The following is a 17,162-nucleotide window of genomic DNA, read 5'->3' on the forward strand; positions in this document are numbered from 1 at the left end:
CTGCGATCCACGTCGGCATCCCGAGACACAGCTGAGTTTTAAATTTAGCCTCACTTAAAATTGCTTGTCAACAGCCGGGGCTTCAGGGGAGAATGCGAAAGTGTGTGTGTGTATGTGTGCGAGCGAGCGAGAGAAAAAATGAGGAGAGGGAAGAGGAAAGGCGAGGTTGGTGCTAGAGGTGAATAATGAAGTGTCTGGTGAAGCTGTTTCCTAGTCAGTCATGACAGTAGCTGATTTCTATCTGAGGGGATTTCAAGAAAACACATGAAACGGGGGGAGCAGAAATTGGCACGAGGATGATACAGAAGAAGTTGTGCTAAGAGCCGTAAAGGTGCACAGACGCAGACTCCTGCTTCCTGTCTTGCATTTGTGAGCACGTCTAAACGAGAAGAAACAAACACACACCAATAAAGGCGCATTACCGCACACGGAGAATAAGAGAAGGCACGACAGAGAAGGTGTAGCACAAAGCCAGCCGAGATGCTGGGGGAAAGCTAAACGATTTCTTCACATTTCCATAGCGAACGCACAAGATAAGGTCTCTCCATAAACATATCAGCCATCTTCATCTCCCTTCGCGCCTCGCAAAGCCTGCGTGAGTTCCCGTGCCTGTGTGAATGTCACAACACGGCCATCATTCACCCTATATCTTCAGCAAATCAATACGTGTCTGACTGTGACATTTAGCCATGTGCAGAAGAGGTGTGTGTCTACATCTTTGCATGTGTGTCACCTTCCCCTTTGCTTTGGCTGATGTATAGTCATACCGAATGATGAAGCGAGTGTGTGTCCGCATTGGCAGGGGGGGAAAAAAAGCATTTGGGAGGGGCGGGGGCAACAAACAGTGTGCGTATGTGCGAACATGCTTAACCCCATATGGCGACAACAGAAATTGCGAATCTGAGGTTACATGACTCCTCTAACACCCTTCCTCCAATCACACACACACATACACACACACACACACACACGTCACTACTACCAGCACTATCACAATCCCATCCAGCTGTCCTTGTGGCCACATGGCGAGGGCTCTCGGCAGCATAATAGAGACTCTTTCAGCTCATCAATTTCTCCAGTGCACATTTCTTTTCACTCGGTCATCTGAGAGGTGAAGATTGGCTTGCTTTAACTGAGTTTGTATTAAATCTAATAGAATCTGTCGGGCTTAAATTGATTTGGGAACACGACGAGGTTAGAAATGAACTATCCCCATTCCGGTAACTGACACCCGTGAGTTAGAGGAGGACCAAGCGGCAAAGATGACAGGAAGACAATCTTTGACAAATGCGAGGAGGAGCATCCTCGACCGAGGTCTTTGCCTTGTATACGTGAGAACATTCGCCAGCCTGATAACAGAGAGGAGAGAAATCCAGCAGAAACAGGTGGAATCACAACCGTAGGCCAGAGAGAATTAAAAAATCCTTTCTCCTCAAAATGTTTCTCAAATACCACTTTAAATCGCATTTGGCGGTATTAAAATTACTATTACAGTTGCACTTCTTGAACGCGTTTGCTTACTTATTATAATTTGCAGGTGATTATGAGGAGCAAGTCATGCATAAATATTGGCCCACTTTGAAAAGTTGAATAAATTTCACCTTTAGCACGGTTTAAGCAGGCGGGGCACTCGCAAATAGAAATGTGCAAGTCTCTGAGAGAGCGAGCAGAATGAATAAGTCCGCGTTAACAAACTGAAGCGGGGAAAACCTGCCCAAGTGTTACCAGTGGTGCAAAAAAAAAAAAAAAAAAAAAGGTGGCAGGTGAACGTCTATTTCGGTCATGTCGCGAAGGTAACTGCAGGCGCCTGCTACTATTGGATCTGATAATCAGCCCCTATCTGTCATGGGCTGGGCTGAGCATCAGATCAATATTTTCTAGGCAATATTTGAAATGTGTCTCGAGAATTGAGCATCAAAAAGTGTCAAGTGGCATCAGATGCTCTGATTCTTGTGAGGTCTTTTATCTGAGATGAAACCCTGAGAGAGGAGGGGACGAGAAATCTGGCAATCTGTTCCTATTCTTCAAATTATTGTATGGAGGGGAGGAAAACAAGGTGATTTTTTGTAGATAAACTCATTACTGCATGGCACTATTATTGGAAACCCACAGTTAACTCGCTTTTCACACAATGCCCACCATCCAAACTGCCACCACCAACTAAGGCCCTACAAATTGTATGCTTTGGGCTTTTAATGAGCTGCTTTTATTTCAGTGGATTAAGAGAAGAGAATTTTACATTGTGAGGAGATGACGGGAGCGGTCAGAGTTTTCTGGGCCAAAAGATACTTTAAAAAAAAAAAAATCCACCAAAGACATTTAATCACCATTTAATACTTCATTGCGCAGTTCAAAGTAAATGCCAAGGCTTTGGAGGGGAGATAGCAGCAGTCTTAGAAGCCGGCAGATACCGAATCAAGCAAAGGGGGGTCAGCGGGAGGGCTGTGACTTTAGCTGTCTTGATGTCCCTACTTCAAGTGCAGATAAGGCTGTCATGAGAGTTAAAGGTGGTTTTGAAGGGGGCATTTCCTCCAACAAGGACGTTTAATGCAAAAATGAGGTAGTATGTGGAATAATAATAAAAATAAATAAGTAAATCATTCCTTCCGAGCTCTATTCTGTAGCAAAGCAGTCTGCTGCCAAACAGTGACCCGTACATTACAATGGAAAGGCGTACAGTGCAGACAGTTGAGTTGTGTGCTTCAGATTAACAAACGTACAATTATTGAGGAAGAGGAGCACGGCAAAGCCCAGCGTCGACGTGGCCAGCAGGATCAGACAGATGTTGCAGGGGATCATGAAGTAGCGCACCACCAGCGACACTTTGTGCTGGTACCTGCGGTCCCGCTCTTGCGGCGGCGGTGAGGGATAGTGGCACCCGCTCATGCTCCACTCCAATGACCCGCGCCCCTCCAGCGTAGAGGAGACGACGGGACGAGGAGCTCGGCGAGGGGTGCCCAAAGACCCGTTGGAAAAAATGATGGCGGTGGGTTAGGGGTGACAGGTGGTGAAGATAAACTGAAATTTAATGCAAAAAACAACAAAAAAAATAGATGGTGGCTATTTCAGCTGTGGTTCCAGCTGTGCACCGTGGCAGAGACCCGGTGACCGTTTCTGTCAGAGAATTGCAGCAGGAAGCTTTCAGCGGTTTCCAAGCAGCACATTTTTAGAGGTAATAACATCCATTTGGGGAAGAGGACAGGCTGAAGGGACGGGGACGTTGGACTCCTACAGCCCCCCACCCGTCCACACGACCTCCATTCCCCTGTGCCCGCTGGAACAAAAAACAAACTAATGGGATTCTAATGTGGAAGTATGCTTGTGTGTGTTCTCGAGTGATTTATACTTACAGAGCAAACATGTGTGTGAATTTAAGTGGGTGGTGATTAATGTAGCTGAATATGTGCGTTTAGTGCGCTTGTGGGGTGTACAACCTAAACCAGGAATCTGTGCGTTTGGATTGTCAGATATCCAAAGGGGAAAAACTTCCAGAGCAGACAGACGATAAATCCACAGAAGGAATCTTTTCTTTGCTGTGACCCTGATTGATAATCAGCAAAGGAGGAGCGCTCCCCTCTTCTTCTTCTTCTCTTGTCAAACGCCTTTACAAAGAATGCCGACGCCTGGCGCTCAACGGAAACATCGTCACAAGTATTTCCCTAAGAGGTGATGGCTGCAGATCTCATTAAGTTTCCATGTGGCTGTTGCATGCTGGAATATCGGAGCATAAGTGCTCTCATCAGCGATGATCAGCCCCACCGCTCTTCAAACTTCCCACAACTTTTTTTTGTATCCACAGGACAGCTTGTTTGCCTGGTTATGGTGCGGTCCGCCGCACACCAAACCCATCCAAATCTGACATCATCACCGGAGCACCTTGCATCTTCCGCCGCGTGATTTGGAGGATGGTTAGAAGGCAGCTGGCTGCCTCTCACTCAACCATATGGAGATGGTCTGTGTTTTCTCTCCCCCGCTTGTCCTGCGTGACTGCCGCTCCTCGCTGGTTCAATACCCTTTTATTCCAATCGAGTCGCATGGAGGGGGGAGAGCAGCTGCCCCCACCTTTAAACCTGGAGAGCTGGGGCCAAAAACAGGTCAAAAGAAGTGGCTGAGAGGAGGGGAAAAAGTTAGAGAGGCGAGCGATCGCGATCGCCTGCTCAACCTGTCAGTCCACAGCTGTTTGCTTCCTAAGCAGCTACAGAAAATCCAGCGACGCTATGAATGAAAAACCTCATAGAGAGAAAAGGAGAAAAACCTCTGTGTGGTTGGGAATGAAGCGAGGCGCTTGAGGCGGGGATTTGCTGGGCATTATTTCCTTGTGTCAGAAGCCCGTGAGAGAAATTCCAGTCAAATAATGAGAGGATAAATCTCTCACTGACCCTTGTAAGAATTAGGCTGATTTGGCTTCTGCTGTTTTACCTTTTAGAAAAATAACTTGTCCAGCATTGTCTCTCATTCTCGTGTTTGCTGCCTCTCTTTTATACGCTTGCCCAAGCATCCAGTCCCTTTTTTCACTGGGATATCTCAGTCCAGAGGCGCTCCGAGAGTCCTGGCCAGAAGGCTGTGGCTCCAGCTTCTCCTGCGTGCGTATCCAACATTCACTGGCAGCCAAAACAACAAATTAGGCTCCGGGTATTCATAGCGCGCTTAATCCCCAGGCAGCAGGTAGTGGTCCCGGTGTCAGTGCACTCAGTCAGCCAACTGAGGCACGCAGGAGAGAGTCAATGAGAGAAGTCAGCAGACAGACAGCGCGAGAGGGAAGTACACGGGAGGGAGGAGGAGTGTTGGCCACGGGAAAAGCAGCTCCTGACACTTCTGTCCACCTTTGCTTTTTTTTTTTTCTTGTGGAGGAAACTGCAGCGACATGTCGCTGGTTTTCCAAACAGTGTCCTCCTGAGCACGCCTCTCTCAGCCCTCAGTCAGCGGAACGGATGAGCACATAATAAGTGAGCGAGAGAGACGGTGTGAGAAAGAGAGAGAGAGGGAGAGATAGACGTGGGGGGGGGAGTAGATGAGGGGCTGTCTTTAACAAAGGCAAGAAGGGAGGAGGGCTCCTAGTTGGTTGAAGGAAAAGAAAATGAGCAAGAATAAAAGCTTCGGGGAGTAGTACTCCAGTCCTGTCAAAGCGGGGGAGTGAGGTGGGGGGGCAGCAACAGTGTAGCAGCAAAACAAAAGAGGGCCACAGTCTTGGGAGATGTCAACCAACTCCTCCATTTGTTTATAGCGTAATCAAAAGAAAGTCTCTTCCACAAGAGCTGGAGAATTTCCACAAAGATTTAATGAGGCAAACTGAGAGAAAATAGGCCCGGGGAGGGAGGAGGGAGCAAAACTTAAACACATTAAAGTCAATCATGTATTAACACTCTCCAAACAGCCTAACCCACTTGTCACCAATATGCACAACTAGTGCAGATATAAGCCCAGGAAAAAACTCCACATCGATTTAACACTAACTATATGCAATTAATTAAGATTCCCACTTGGATCTTTTTTCCCCTGACTTTCATGATAACAAGGAAAAGGTTTCTTTAAAAAGAAAGTAAGAAATGAATATGATCTGAGGCTATTCTATTTCACAGAAGGTCATTTTTGCTCTTTTAAAGTGCAACGTACAACTGTGTTTTTTTAAAATGCTATAATGAGTTCAGACTGGATGGGTGGTTATCCTGTGTTTTAGCAAGACCCTGTATCAATATCTACTTTGAAGTAACTCAACAGCAGCAGGCGGCAGATGCAAGGCGGTGTCTATCATCAATTATTTATGGGGTTTTTTCACTCTCTCTATCTGTGTCTCCATCTCCATCTTTGCCGTTCGCTCCACCCCCCACCGCCACCACCTCACCGCTTTACACAAGGGTGCACAGGCATATACACACTGATGGTGCATGTGCATCCGCACAATTCCCTCTTCTGTCTGACAGAAACTAACACATACATATAGCAAAAAAGCTCCTTCTGTCTTTCTGCCTCTGTCTGTTTTTAGTCTACATACTTACACAACTCAGACACACACAGACATCGCGCGCATGGGGTTGGTGATCTTGCTTCCCCCGCAAAGTCGGTTTATATTTTTGGCCAGTTTGCTCTTTCTCAGGTTTAAGCCAAGCTTTTTGAGGGGAGGCTCTAATACGAGGGGAGCTGGATTTTTTAAAAATTGCCTGCTGAGGGTCAAAAGTTCAACCCCCCACCAACCTCACCCTCTCCTGAATCCATCATCAACAAGCAACGCCACCCACCTAGAAGCACCCCACCATGTCTCAGTCTATTTCCAGACACGATACCCCAGCGAGTCCATATCAGCTCTCATATAGCATTACAAAACCTGATTGATGGACTGAGCGAAAAGAAAGAGGCAACAGCTGCTTTCTCATTTTCTGACAATCTTTTGTCTCGCTTTACACCTTCATTTATAACTTTGTCTTTATCGTAGGAGACTTGGGAATTTCAGCAAGTGCTTAAAAAAACTCTTACAATACAAGCATGGGAACCTGACAACATCACAAGACTTTTGATCATGAGTAAAATGCCAAATTCTCCCAGCAGAGGGCACTAAGAAGTCAGCCTAGCGCCTTGCTCTAATGCCACGACCCAAATAAAATCTTCCATTGACATCAAAGCTCAGCTGCTTTGATCCATTTTTAATGCCACAAGTATCGCACAAGGTTAACATCTCTCTCTGAAGGCTTTGAAATGGCAATTTCCATTAAGGAGCCGAAGGAGCTGCTCTCTTGCTTAATGGTCTGGCAGAAGTAAAAGTTGATATCTGTGCGGATATGCACATGTGTGTGAATTATCTTTATGCAGAGGGTGAGAGATTTGTCATGTTCAATAACTGATTGACAGTTACGCTTACATCAAGGTGTGTGTGTGTGTGTGTGTGTGTGTGTGTGTGTGTGTGTGTGTGTGTGTGTGTGTGTGTGTGTGTGTGCTTACTGGGTTTTTGCACGTGGGCCTGAGCAGCTCAGCGCACATCCCGGTCTTCTTGCTGGTCGGTGCTCATGTAATTGATCTAAGTGAAAATAGTTGTGGCTCTCTCAGAATGACAATTTTTCCCACAAAGGCCAAAAAGAAATCTCAATTGAAGAGAGACAAGAAAAGAGACTATTTCTTCTGAGATTTACTTACAAGCATCAAAGTGAAAAAGGCTAAATTTCTCGTCTTTTTTGCATCTTTGTTTCTCATACACGCTACACTGAAGCCGCACAGCCACAGGGTTACGGCTCACAACATAAATGGTAATACTTTTGCACCTCTGCAGACGTTCCCAAACTGTGGGGCGACGAGCCGCTGCAGATGCAGTGTGGAAACCCAGGTGAAAAATAGACACGATGGCATCTCGTGATGCTCTTATTTTTTATTTTTAATAACGGTTAATAATTGATAATAGCAGAGGCGTAAGGAAAGAACTTTTTCGGTTTCTGAAGTGCAGTTGGCCTGAAAAACTTTGAGTACCACTAGGTTAAACTATCACTATGGGCTAAGTGCTTTGAAAGAAGAAGTGGGAGGTGTTAGTGTGTTTAACCAACCAATTCTCTAAAGGATGATCACAAAGCTCAGGGAATGGATCAAATGGGCCATACAAACATGAGAGCATCAGGCTACAATGCTAGGTGCGTGTCCTCCAGCATCTCTTGTCTCCCTCCTCACCTGAGGTGCCGCCTTCAAGCAAGGATTTAGATTTTTATGCATCTCTCCCTTTCTGATCGCATCTCATAAACTCTAACTGTATGTAATTTGTTAGGGGCAGGTAAAGAAGCGACTGACATACCACGCTTTTTCTGAAGCAGAACAAAACGCAGCCGTCATGTGAAGAATTAAAGGACCGAACATCAAATCTGCATCGCCGACATTTCTGCTATTGCACAGGCTTACAGAAAGCAATTTGTCAAAGGCGGTACAGGTGACTAAGCACCGAGTCGAGCCAGAAAATGCAGTTTTGTTAGAAATGAATTGACTCCAAAGTGAATGCAAAAAACAAAGTCATTTAAACTATTTTGATGGCATTAGAGGCTTATTTTTCCTGCTCTCTGCCTGACTCGGGTGAAAATAGTTTCCAGAGCTCACTCACACACAACTATCCCGGATCATGAAATACGTATGAGGTCTTCAGCTGAATCTTTCATCAAATGATGTGTTTGGGGAAAACTTTGTGTAAATTTCTAACACTAAACACATCAGCAACAGTTTTGTATGGTAGGCTGTGTAGAAAGAAAAAGAAAAAAACCCATCTCTGTTGATGAATACATCAACATCCCATTAGAGTGAGATTCTGACCGTTTTTCAAAGCAGGAGCTATCAAAAGTGAAGCTGCTGCATTCACTAATGGCATCAGAGATCATCCTTTCCTGCTGTCCATTGTAAATAAGCATGTTAATGATGTTGATGAAAAGAAAGTCTGTTAAAAATTAGAAAGGATTTTTTTTTAAATTGGCTGCGTCCACTGGCCCACTCAACTATTTGTGTGTGTCTCATTTCGAGGATAATTTACTGCATTATTTGTCATTTTGTGTTTCATTATGCTTTGGTGCATATGTGTTTATGGACAATTAGAATCTGCAGTAATGGGGAGTTATTTCAGCCAATGGCATCGCAGAGCTCAATCAGGAGTTATTGACAGCCATTTCCCATTACGTACTGTATTTATGTGCTCCTTCAGCGCTGCATTAAATCACTGGAGTGGCACTTCACATAAATGCATCTAATTCGGCTATAAACTATGTGTTCAAAGCCACAAATGTTGCTTAGGTTATTAGGTGGACATTAAAGGGCAGTGTCGAATTCTTCATGTGCATCGAGCCGCGCGGTCGGGCTGATGGACGGGAGCCCAGTTTCCTTACCCAGTGGGCGACAGCGGAGGGATGCTAGCAGGTGGGCCGATTGTCTTGCTACGGTATTAACTCCAATCATCATAAGTCAGACTTCACTGCACCGCCCAACAGTATCGCAGATTTCCCTGTCATCAAGCCTCCAAGCTGAGCGGTGCTCATTCAGCAATGAGGAGGCCAGGGCCCCTCGCAGCTGTGCACAGCTAATGGCATTAACCTCCGCTAAACAGGGGATCAAGAAAAAGAGTTGGAGGTAAAAGGACAGATGATGATGGGAGATGAAAACAAGATGGTTAAGTCACCAGTGTGATGATGGCAACCTAAACTCAACACTACTTCCAATGAATGCATTAAATGTATTATCATGTAGTACGTGATTCACAGTAAAGGGAAAAAGAAGCACTAATTAGAGACTGTATATAAAAGATGCATGTAGGCTCTGGAACATCACCCAGTGGTTTGTCAAGTCCCAACTGGAAAGCCTCTAGTTTAGCTACCCTGTGCTTTTTTGAAAAAAATTATTCCTTTTTTTAATCCAAATGTCAACACATTTGAAAAAGAGAGTGCAAAGTTATTAACAAGGAAACTTGGTTAGCACAATGCATAAATACACTGTACAACTGCTGTATGTGTGCACAGGCACAGATAGCTGCAAATTAGTGTTAGATAACACACAAATTTTCAAAATTAGACAGACTTATAGCCCTTTTCCACTAGTTTCTGCCTGACATGGCCTGACTCCATTTGGTTTAGGTCACTTTCCATTATAATGGAGTACCACCTAATGTGTATTTTGGTCGTTATACTAATGCGCCTGAAAGTCCCGTGACGTCATTTTTAAGCGACACAAACACAACATAACAATGGAGGCTGTCGAGGCGACGGTATACCTCTACTCCACTGGCTTTCTGTCTGAGACCACAGTGCTGTTTTTCTGTGGAGTCATTTCCCTCGTTGCCAGGTTACAAAAATGGCGGCTTGGATTTTCGTGAGTGAGGCCCTGTCACTAGCCAATCGGTCGCATGCAGTCTGCTGATGTCACATTTTGACACTGGGCACTGCAATGGCTTCATATTTTACCTCCAGGATCGGTGCTAATAGGAGTATGATAAAGGATTCTGGACGTTTGTGTTTATAGACCTCTCTGCACTCAATCATACTTGTTATTCATCTCTGGCTCTCTTCCACAGCATGTCTTTTATCCTGTCTTCCTTCTTTCACCGGTCGCAGCAGATGGCCGCCCCTCCCTGAGCCTGGTTCTGCCGGAGGTTTCTTCCTGTTAAAAGGGAGTTTTTCCTTCCCACTGTCACCAAAGTGCTTGCTCATAGGCGGTCATATGATTGTTGGGTTTTTCTCTGTATGTATTATTGTAGGGTCTACCTTACAATATAAAGCGCCTTGAGGCGACAGTTTTTGGGATTTGGCACCGTATAAATAAAATTGAATTGAACTGAATTGAAATTGAAAGTTTGTCGGTAACAGCTAAATTTAAAGTTTCTACTAGAAAAGGTTGTACTTGTTTGCGTGTTCTTGGCCAGCATAGTGTTAAATTATTTTCATAGTGGGGTGTCACTGGGTTGAATGTTTAATTGTATAGTCTTAATAGCTAGAACAAAAAAGGGCAGCTGGTGAAACGTCTCCATAAACCTGAAGAAGTCCAGTTCTGTTCTTTTTAAGCTTTTAAGGCTACCATGACCTGGATGACTGAGAGCCTTCACAGACTTAAGTGTATAATTATTTTCAAGCTTTCTGAGGCTTCTGCTCATCATTTTTAATCACACTTCTTCTGGATTTTATTGACATTTATCATCCTCCATTTAACAAGATGACTAAAACAGACATGTATGTGATCTGACTCCCGTCTGTCGACTCTAATAGCTTGTGCGAAATCTGTTACAAATGCGGTTTGACATCACTCCATGAGTAAACAATTTTTTAGTCGCGTTGAAAATTTTTCAGATAATGAATTTGCTGCTGTGTCAAAGTGAAAATTCTGTTTTTATGACAGCTCTATTTCTGAGTCAGTGGATGATGGTACTACTGTCCGGCACTGATGTAAGCGTGAATGAGAGCATTCCCACACTGGGTGGGCTCCACACACTGTGAGTCACAGTGTGACACATCGGCCTGCGTTCGGTGTCAACTTGGATACACTATGACGCTGATTGAAGCGAAAACAACCCACAGCTAATTTTCACAAATCCACTGATCACAGCACTCGGGTCGTCTTAAAATCTAGCGTTTATGTTCCTTTGAGCCATTTCTCGATCGTAAGCCTGTGATCTGTTCACGTTTTTTAGTCCACAAGCTGTTCTTCCAGCTAAGGCTGTTGAGCCAACCACAGAGGAGTCGCCAGCCAAAATGATCCACCTGTCCACACTCAACACTTCTGGGCACATTAGCCTCTTCCTCCCACTCCATCCCACGCTGCCATGACCTGCTTTTCAGCCTACGCTGAGGCAGCTCTTAGCCTGGGGCCCTAACCAGGACCTGTCCACAGCTGGACACTGAGTTCCCTAGTTCATACGATGAGAATGAAAATTTCCGCCTCAGGGATCATCTGGAGCAAGAAGACGCCGATTCTCTCCTGAATGTTGATGTTCTCAAGGCTACTGCTCGCTGACCCTCTCCTTTCTTTTCCAACAGTCCTCTAAATAAAGAGGAACTCATTCACGTAGAAGTAAGTTGTTATTAGCCAGCTCTGATTTTCTAGCCAGCCCCTTGTGCACATCAACACCCACAACAACAATGATTACAGGATGTAATATCCTCCCCGCTTCAGTGCCTTGCCCTGTTTACTCAGGTCTCCAGCACCAACATTTTTCCCTTAATGGCCATGTAGGAAATTATTCCAATGGACGGGCACAGACAGGGACATAATGAGAGAGAATTACATGGCAAAAAAAGACGAGTGACATAAAAAAAAAATGTGGGAAGAGGAGAGGGCGAGAGACAGAGAGAGAGCAAAAGAGAGAGAGAGATCACAACCTGGGAGCTCTTGGCTGCTGCAAGCAGAGTTAGCGGAGAGTGACACTTCTCCATGTGGCTGGCATATGGAGCCAATTGTGGCAGCAGCACTGGATGGCTAGGAGCAGGGAATCAGAGAAGGAGAGGCTGGCTCTGACAGCCTTTACACAGGAAAGGCAAGGCTGATGCAGCTAAAGGATGATACAGATGTCAGTCTCAGGCCAAGTCAGCCATCTGTCATGGGGAACCAGCCAAGTCACACCGGCCTGGTCAGGCGCAGAAAGTAGCGGGAGACTCGTGATGATAAGTCATTATGAGCTGAGAGCTGTCCTTTCAACATGGCTTATATCCAGTAGTACTTTGCACTGGTGTAGACAGAGGACAGTTAGACAGTGCGGTCAGTATAGACATAACAGATCTTTTGAAGCATTGTGTGAAAAGCTTCAGATTCTTAAGAGTTGTTTACTTAGTGTCTGATTGGATATTTCTGGATCTGAATACACTCTTCAAAGGTTTCCAACGTGCACAAACACGCCTTCGCTTTAGCCCGCACGGTGCTAATTTGCATCGATTTTACAATGTAGCCGCCTCTGAAATTCGCTTTCACACAGACACATAAATGCATGCATGCACGTCTCTAACGACTCTCAAGTATTGTACTGGCACAGATTGAAAATGCACAGACACCCAGCCATCTGCAGAGGTGAGGCAACATACAGGAGGTAGCGAAATAATGCATGGAGAAGTATGTGGGAGACTTTATTATCTCCGCTGAGAAGGTTCGCGGTGATGTTAAAAAGTCCAAAATTCAAGAAAGTGCAGTTTCAAAAGCTTGCATGCTAAGGCCACAGGGATATGTTTCTGCCCACAGAAAGTGAAAGCTACTTCAGGATTTCTTGCAAATAAAAAAGGTTTCGGTTAATGAGCAGCACGTCTGAAGCAGAACATTATGCACATTGACTTGAAGTAGGAATATTCTATTTTAGATTTCAGCTCCATCAAAGGCCTTATGTTCTTCTGTGCTGTGAATCCCTCGTGTTCTACATCAATAATCCTGCCTTTTATGAGCAAATAATTACCGTTGCCTTCACCTCTGTTTATATATAGCGCGACATTTCGCCATACATCTCGGTGACATATACATATTGTAAACAAGCAGATCTACCTGATTGGCTTTCTGGCATCCGAGCTGACAGTGACAAGCTATTATACAGCGGGACCTTTTCATTTGCATATATACTTATGAACTCACTCCCTTCCTCCTCTTTTTTTTTTTCCTTTCGTTTTCTCTCCTCTCAGCTCGTCACTGGCGGCTGGCTGCTCGTCGAGGAGAATCTTCTCAGAGAGAGGGCAGAGAGGGAATGTTAATTGGCGAGCAATACCCTCTTGTTGAGACGCAGTCCATAAATGAACGACTATAAATTATTTATATGCCTAATCAGACAGCATGTGCTCAACTTATTCTCTCAAACAAGACAGCTTCTGTGCTAGTCCACTTTCTTTTTTCCCCCCTTCCTGGTAAATAATTCTAGTTTCTTTTGATAAGAGTGCAGTCACACGAGGCTGTGTGCTAGAAGAAGAAGCCTAATGAAAATATGGTGCCGCAATGATGAAATAGCTGTTTTCTGGCTGCAATCACGGTCAGGAAAATGAATGACCCGCTTAGCACCAGGTATTAAAATGCATCCTGTGTTTGGAAGGTTTTATTCTGGTAGACGAAAAACAAATGCAGCCCAGGTGTAAATGCGTATAAGGTACACTAAGTATTAGCAACCCTGGGATAATGAAATGAGACTAATCCATTTGGAATGGATAGTCTGTACATTCAGCCGGGACATACACAGAAACTCAGCGATCAATCCGTCCATCAATTACTCTTCCCCTACAGGAAGAAAAAAAATTGGATAATTGATGAAAACATAGTGTATATGACCTCTTCAAACCCCCCTCCGGGAATTAAAACATAATTTGTTGGTGGTTTTTAATTGTTATTTTACATGATATATTCAAAAATTCACCATCCTGCATCAACATGTACCTGTTCGTAGAGGAATTTCTGAATTTGTTTAACATCTATGAGGTTCTGACTGGACTGTTGAGGGCAACAAATTTGCAACACACAGCAACAAACTTACAATTTTCTCAGATTTCTCACAGTTAATCACCATATTATAGCAAACGTATTTATCACTGTCTTGATGCACCAGTCGCTTTGAAGATGGCTGCAGACACGGTCCCCATCTTTAAAGTAATCACTTCAAATGCAACAAAATTGCAAGTTCACTGTCGCAGTCTCCAGCCAGTTTCCCCAAGTATGAGTATAACATTAAGTAATGCGAGTTCAGTTCGTCCACTTAACCTTTAATTTGGTGATTAATTTCATGTTATGGACTTAACAATGTATCTGAAAACATAACCTGGAGCTGTGGATATTGCGATAGCAATTTTCGCTGCTTTCTAACCTTAGAAATTAATTAACGTTAGGACATTACGGCCCTATTTTATGCTGATAATTTGTTGTACAGACCTTAATAGAGGTTTCTTTCAGCTGCTCCCTTATTCACAAAAGGCTGCCATGGCAGATGACTACACATGTGATTTGGCAAGTGTTCATAGCAGACACCCTTCCTGACACAACCCCCAAGGATGTGGATCACCTCTTGGTCTCACAATATTAGGCAAATGGGTAACGTGGATGCCAGCCATTACGGTCGCCACTGCGGTCCGACTTGTGTCGGTGCAGCAAAGGCAAAACGGGTTCTCCTGTTCTTGAACAGTCAGAATGATTATATCCAGAGTTTCTGGGACTGTAAGGTCAGTGCTTTCATAGATTTTTGCATCATTTCGAAGCAAACCTACACCAGGAAAGGGGGCCATGACTGGATGGAGAGAGAAGAGCGCAACCAATAAAGAACCATCACTGGACTCTTCAGATGTCTGCAAGAGCACAATATGTCCTGCTACAGCCCGGCTGTCTGTCAAACACAAGGCTTTAGCTTCATCAGTTCCAACATTACTATGCTTTGAGAGTCTCAAGCACACATGCACTCATACAAGATAGGCACAATGTCTTGGCATTCACACCCTTGACAGAGAAAAATTCACAGACAGACACATTTCTTCCTTCAAATGCCACAAGGTGCTGGAGGGTTAAATTAAATGGACTGCTAAAAATTTGCAACAAGAAAGAACACTAGAGTGGAAACTGGATGCTTCAATGGATGTTTTAAAAGTGCATCTACAAGAAAAAACAGACATTTCACACTGAGATTTCTGAAAGAGCCAGTTTGAAGGATTTGCTTCTGTTTCGTGACCTCTCCTTCACGTGTTGAGACACAACCTGTCTAGACTGCCATTTTCTGGAAGCCCCAAACTTCTGCTTTAACAAATATCTTGTTTGCCAAAGTGTCCTTGAGCATGACTGTAATTTGTATCCAGTTCCTGAGTGCTGTCCTGTTGCAGAGCCTGATCTCTGACCTCCATCTACGATGGGACAGGAGAAAAAAGAATTTCTACACAACGATCAATAAAGTACCATTCGTTCTGATGCTGGGTCACAGGAGAAACACCTCAATCCTCCCTTCTGATAAGCTTCAATTTTAGCTTGTAAGTAGTGTCGACAAAGGTGGAGGTTCAAAGCTAAATCCTCACAGAACAAAGCAATTTTTAAGCTTTCACATTAATTCAAGCAGTATGCTTGTTTGTCTGTATTCTGGGCTCTAATGTTTGGACAGAGGGCCTGAAAATATAGATATGCAGAGAAGCATTACAGCTGAGCAGACGGGAGAGAGGTCAAGCAGTCTACAGATGGCAGGTTTTAGAGCCAAACCAGAAGATTCACTTATTCAGAGTGTTCATTCAATCCTTTTTTTCATGTCAAAAGATACACCATCACACCCCGCGGGCATGAAAACCCTGTCACTCATCACGCTTTGGCTCATTTCATCGTAACCAGCTTAGCAAAAAGTCAAGTGAAAACGTAGCAAAACCTAACCCTCATCATGATGGACGTTTTTGCTCTTCCACTGGTGCACCTTTCTGACAATGAGGCACCTTTTTCTGTACCCATCAGCAAGCAGCAACACCCCGAGAGACGAAATTTTAAATATTCATTAGTGATTACCACCTGAGACAGCTCCACTAAGCTGAAATCCAGTCTGTAAAACACAATGTCGGAAAGTTTGAAAGCAACAACCCCATCATTTTCCCTCTTTTCTGTAGAGTCATGTCAGTGTACATACAATAAATATATGGAGTCCTTATATCTAACTAAGGCTCAAACATCCAGTACTGGTTTGGCTCTTCTCATGTTTCAACTTTTATTTCCTGAGCAATCTGAAAATCTACAAAAAGTTAAGGTTTAGCTTTGGTGATCACACATCCTCACATTCCTCCAGTATATTTTGACACAGTCCAAAGCTCTGTATTGCTGGAGGCCAGAAGCCCTGTAAAAAACATGTGATTTGTCTTTGAGAGTGTGACTCATATCTAATGTTTCTTCATCTTTTGTCCAAAGCACACCACTATAGTGCAAGGCTTACACGCGCCCTTGAATGAGGATAACCACATACTCATTCGAAGAATGGAATGGGTGATGGCAAGATGGCGCAGTCTCACAGCAGAGGGCCAATCCATTCATATACTCATATAGATTTCTATGTGTCATTTCCTAATGGACCTCCCACTTCAATGTCTTGAAGTGCACGGCTGCCAAGACTCAATCACAGCAGAAACACTGCGTGCTGATACGTCAACCCGTGTATCACCCAGAAGTGGCGGAGGAGGAGTCACTTGCAGGCAAAGGAGGATAGTGGACATGATTTTTGTGAGTGAACGCGTGACAATGATGAGCTTGGCATGTCGCCGAGGCAACAAGCCTCCTCATCCATTATTCATCTGGGTAACAAACTGATAAATGAGGTAAATGAAGAGGAACAACGACAGCGAAAATCATGCCGATGGACCAAAAGAGACATTTAGAAGTCGGCTGCACCAGCGGCATCCTGAGGTGCATATTAATCTGCGAGGTAAACAACAAGGTCTGGACACAGGGTCAGAGCGAAGCGCCTCTCAGAAGAGAACTCTTCTCTATGAGAAGACTAATGTGAATGTGGATTAAGCTTCCAGAAAGGGATTTGAAGGAAACGTATCCGTATTACAGGGAGAATTCGCACATGACACACTGTCAGTCACCAGGACTCTCTGAGACCCCTCTCCACTGTCCACCATCAAAAAGAAAAAACAACAACAACAACAAAACAAGTGAAATCCATCTGCAGACCAACTTACAGTTGCATCAGTCTACTAGCACAGGTACAGAGAGCATAAATGATATCCCAGGTCTCACATGTCATGCCAAATTAATGCAAC

The 17,162-nt window shown here is 44.3% G+C and overlaps 1 protein-coding gene across 2 annotated transcripts in view; it reads right to left on the minus strand.

The window, feature by feature from the left end:
* The window catches only part of agrn (agrin), a 252,900-nt gene that overhangs the window by 156,614 nt on the left and 79,124 nt on the right, over positions 1 to 17,162 (minus strand). The window contains exon 1 of one of the 2 annotated variants that reach the window (XM_039604629.1): positions 2,721 to 4,615. The exons of the other annotated variant lie outside the window; for it this stretch is intronic. Coding sequence (XP_039460563.1) covers positions 2,721 to 2,886 — 166 coding nt within the window. The 5' untranslated portion in view covers positions 2,887 to 4,615. Of the gene's footprint in view, positions 1 to 2,720; positions 4,616 to 17,162 lie in introns of those variants that run through there. 2 annotated transcript variants of the gene reach the window in all.

The sequence above is a fragment of the Oreochromis aureus genome, linkage group 20 (genome assembly GCF_013358895.1).
Source record: "Oreochromis aureus strain Israel breed Guangdong linkage group 20, ZZ_aureus, whole genome shotgun sequence".
NCBI lineage: Eukaryota > Metazoa > Chordata > Actinopteri > Cichliformes > Cichlidae > Oreochromis > Oreochromis aureus.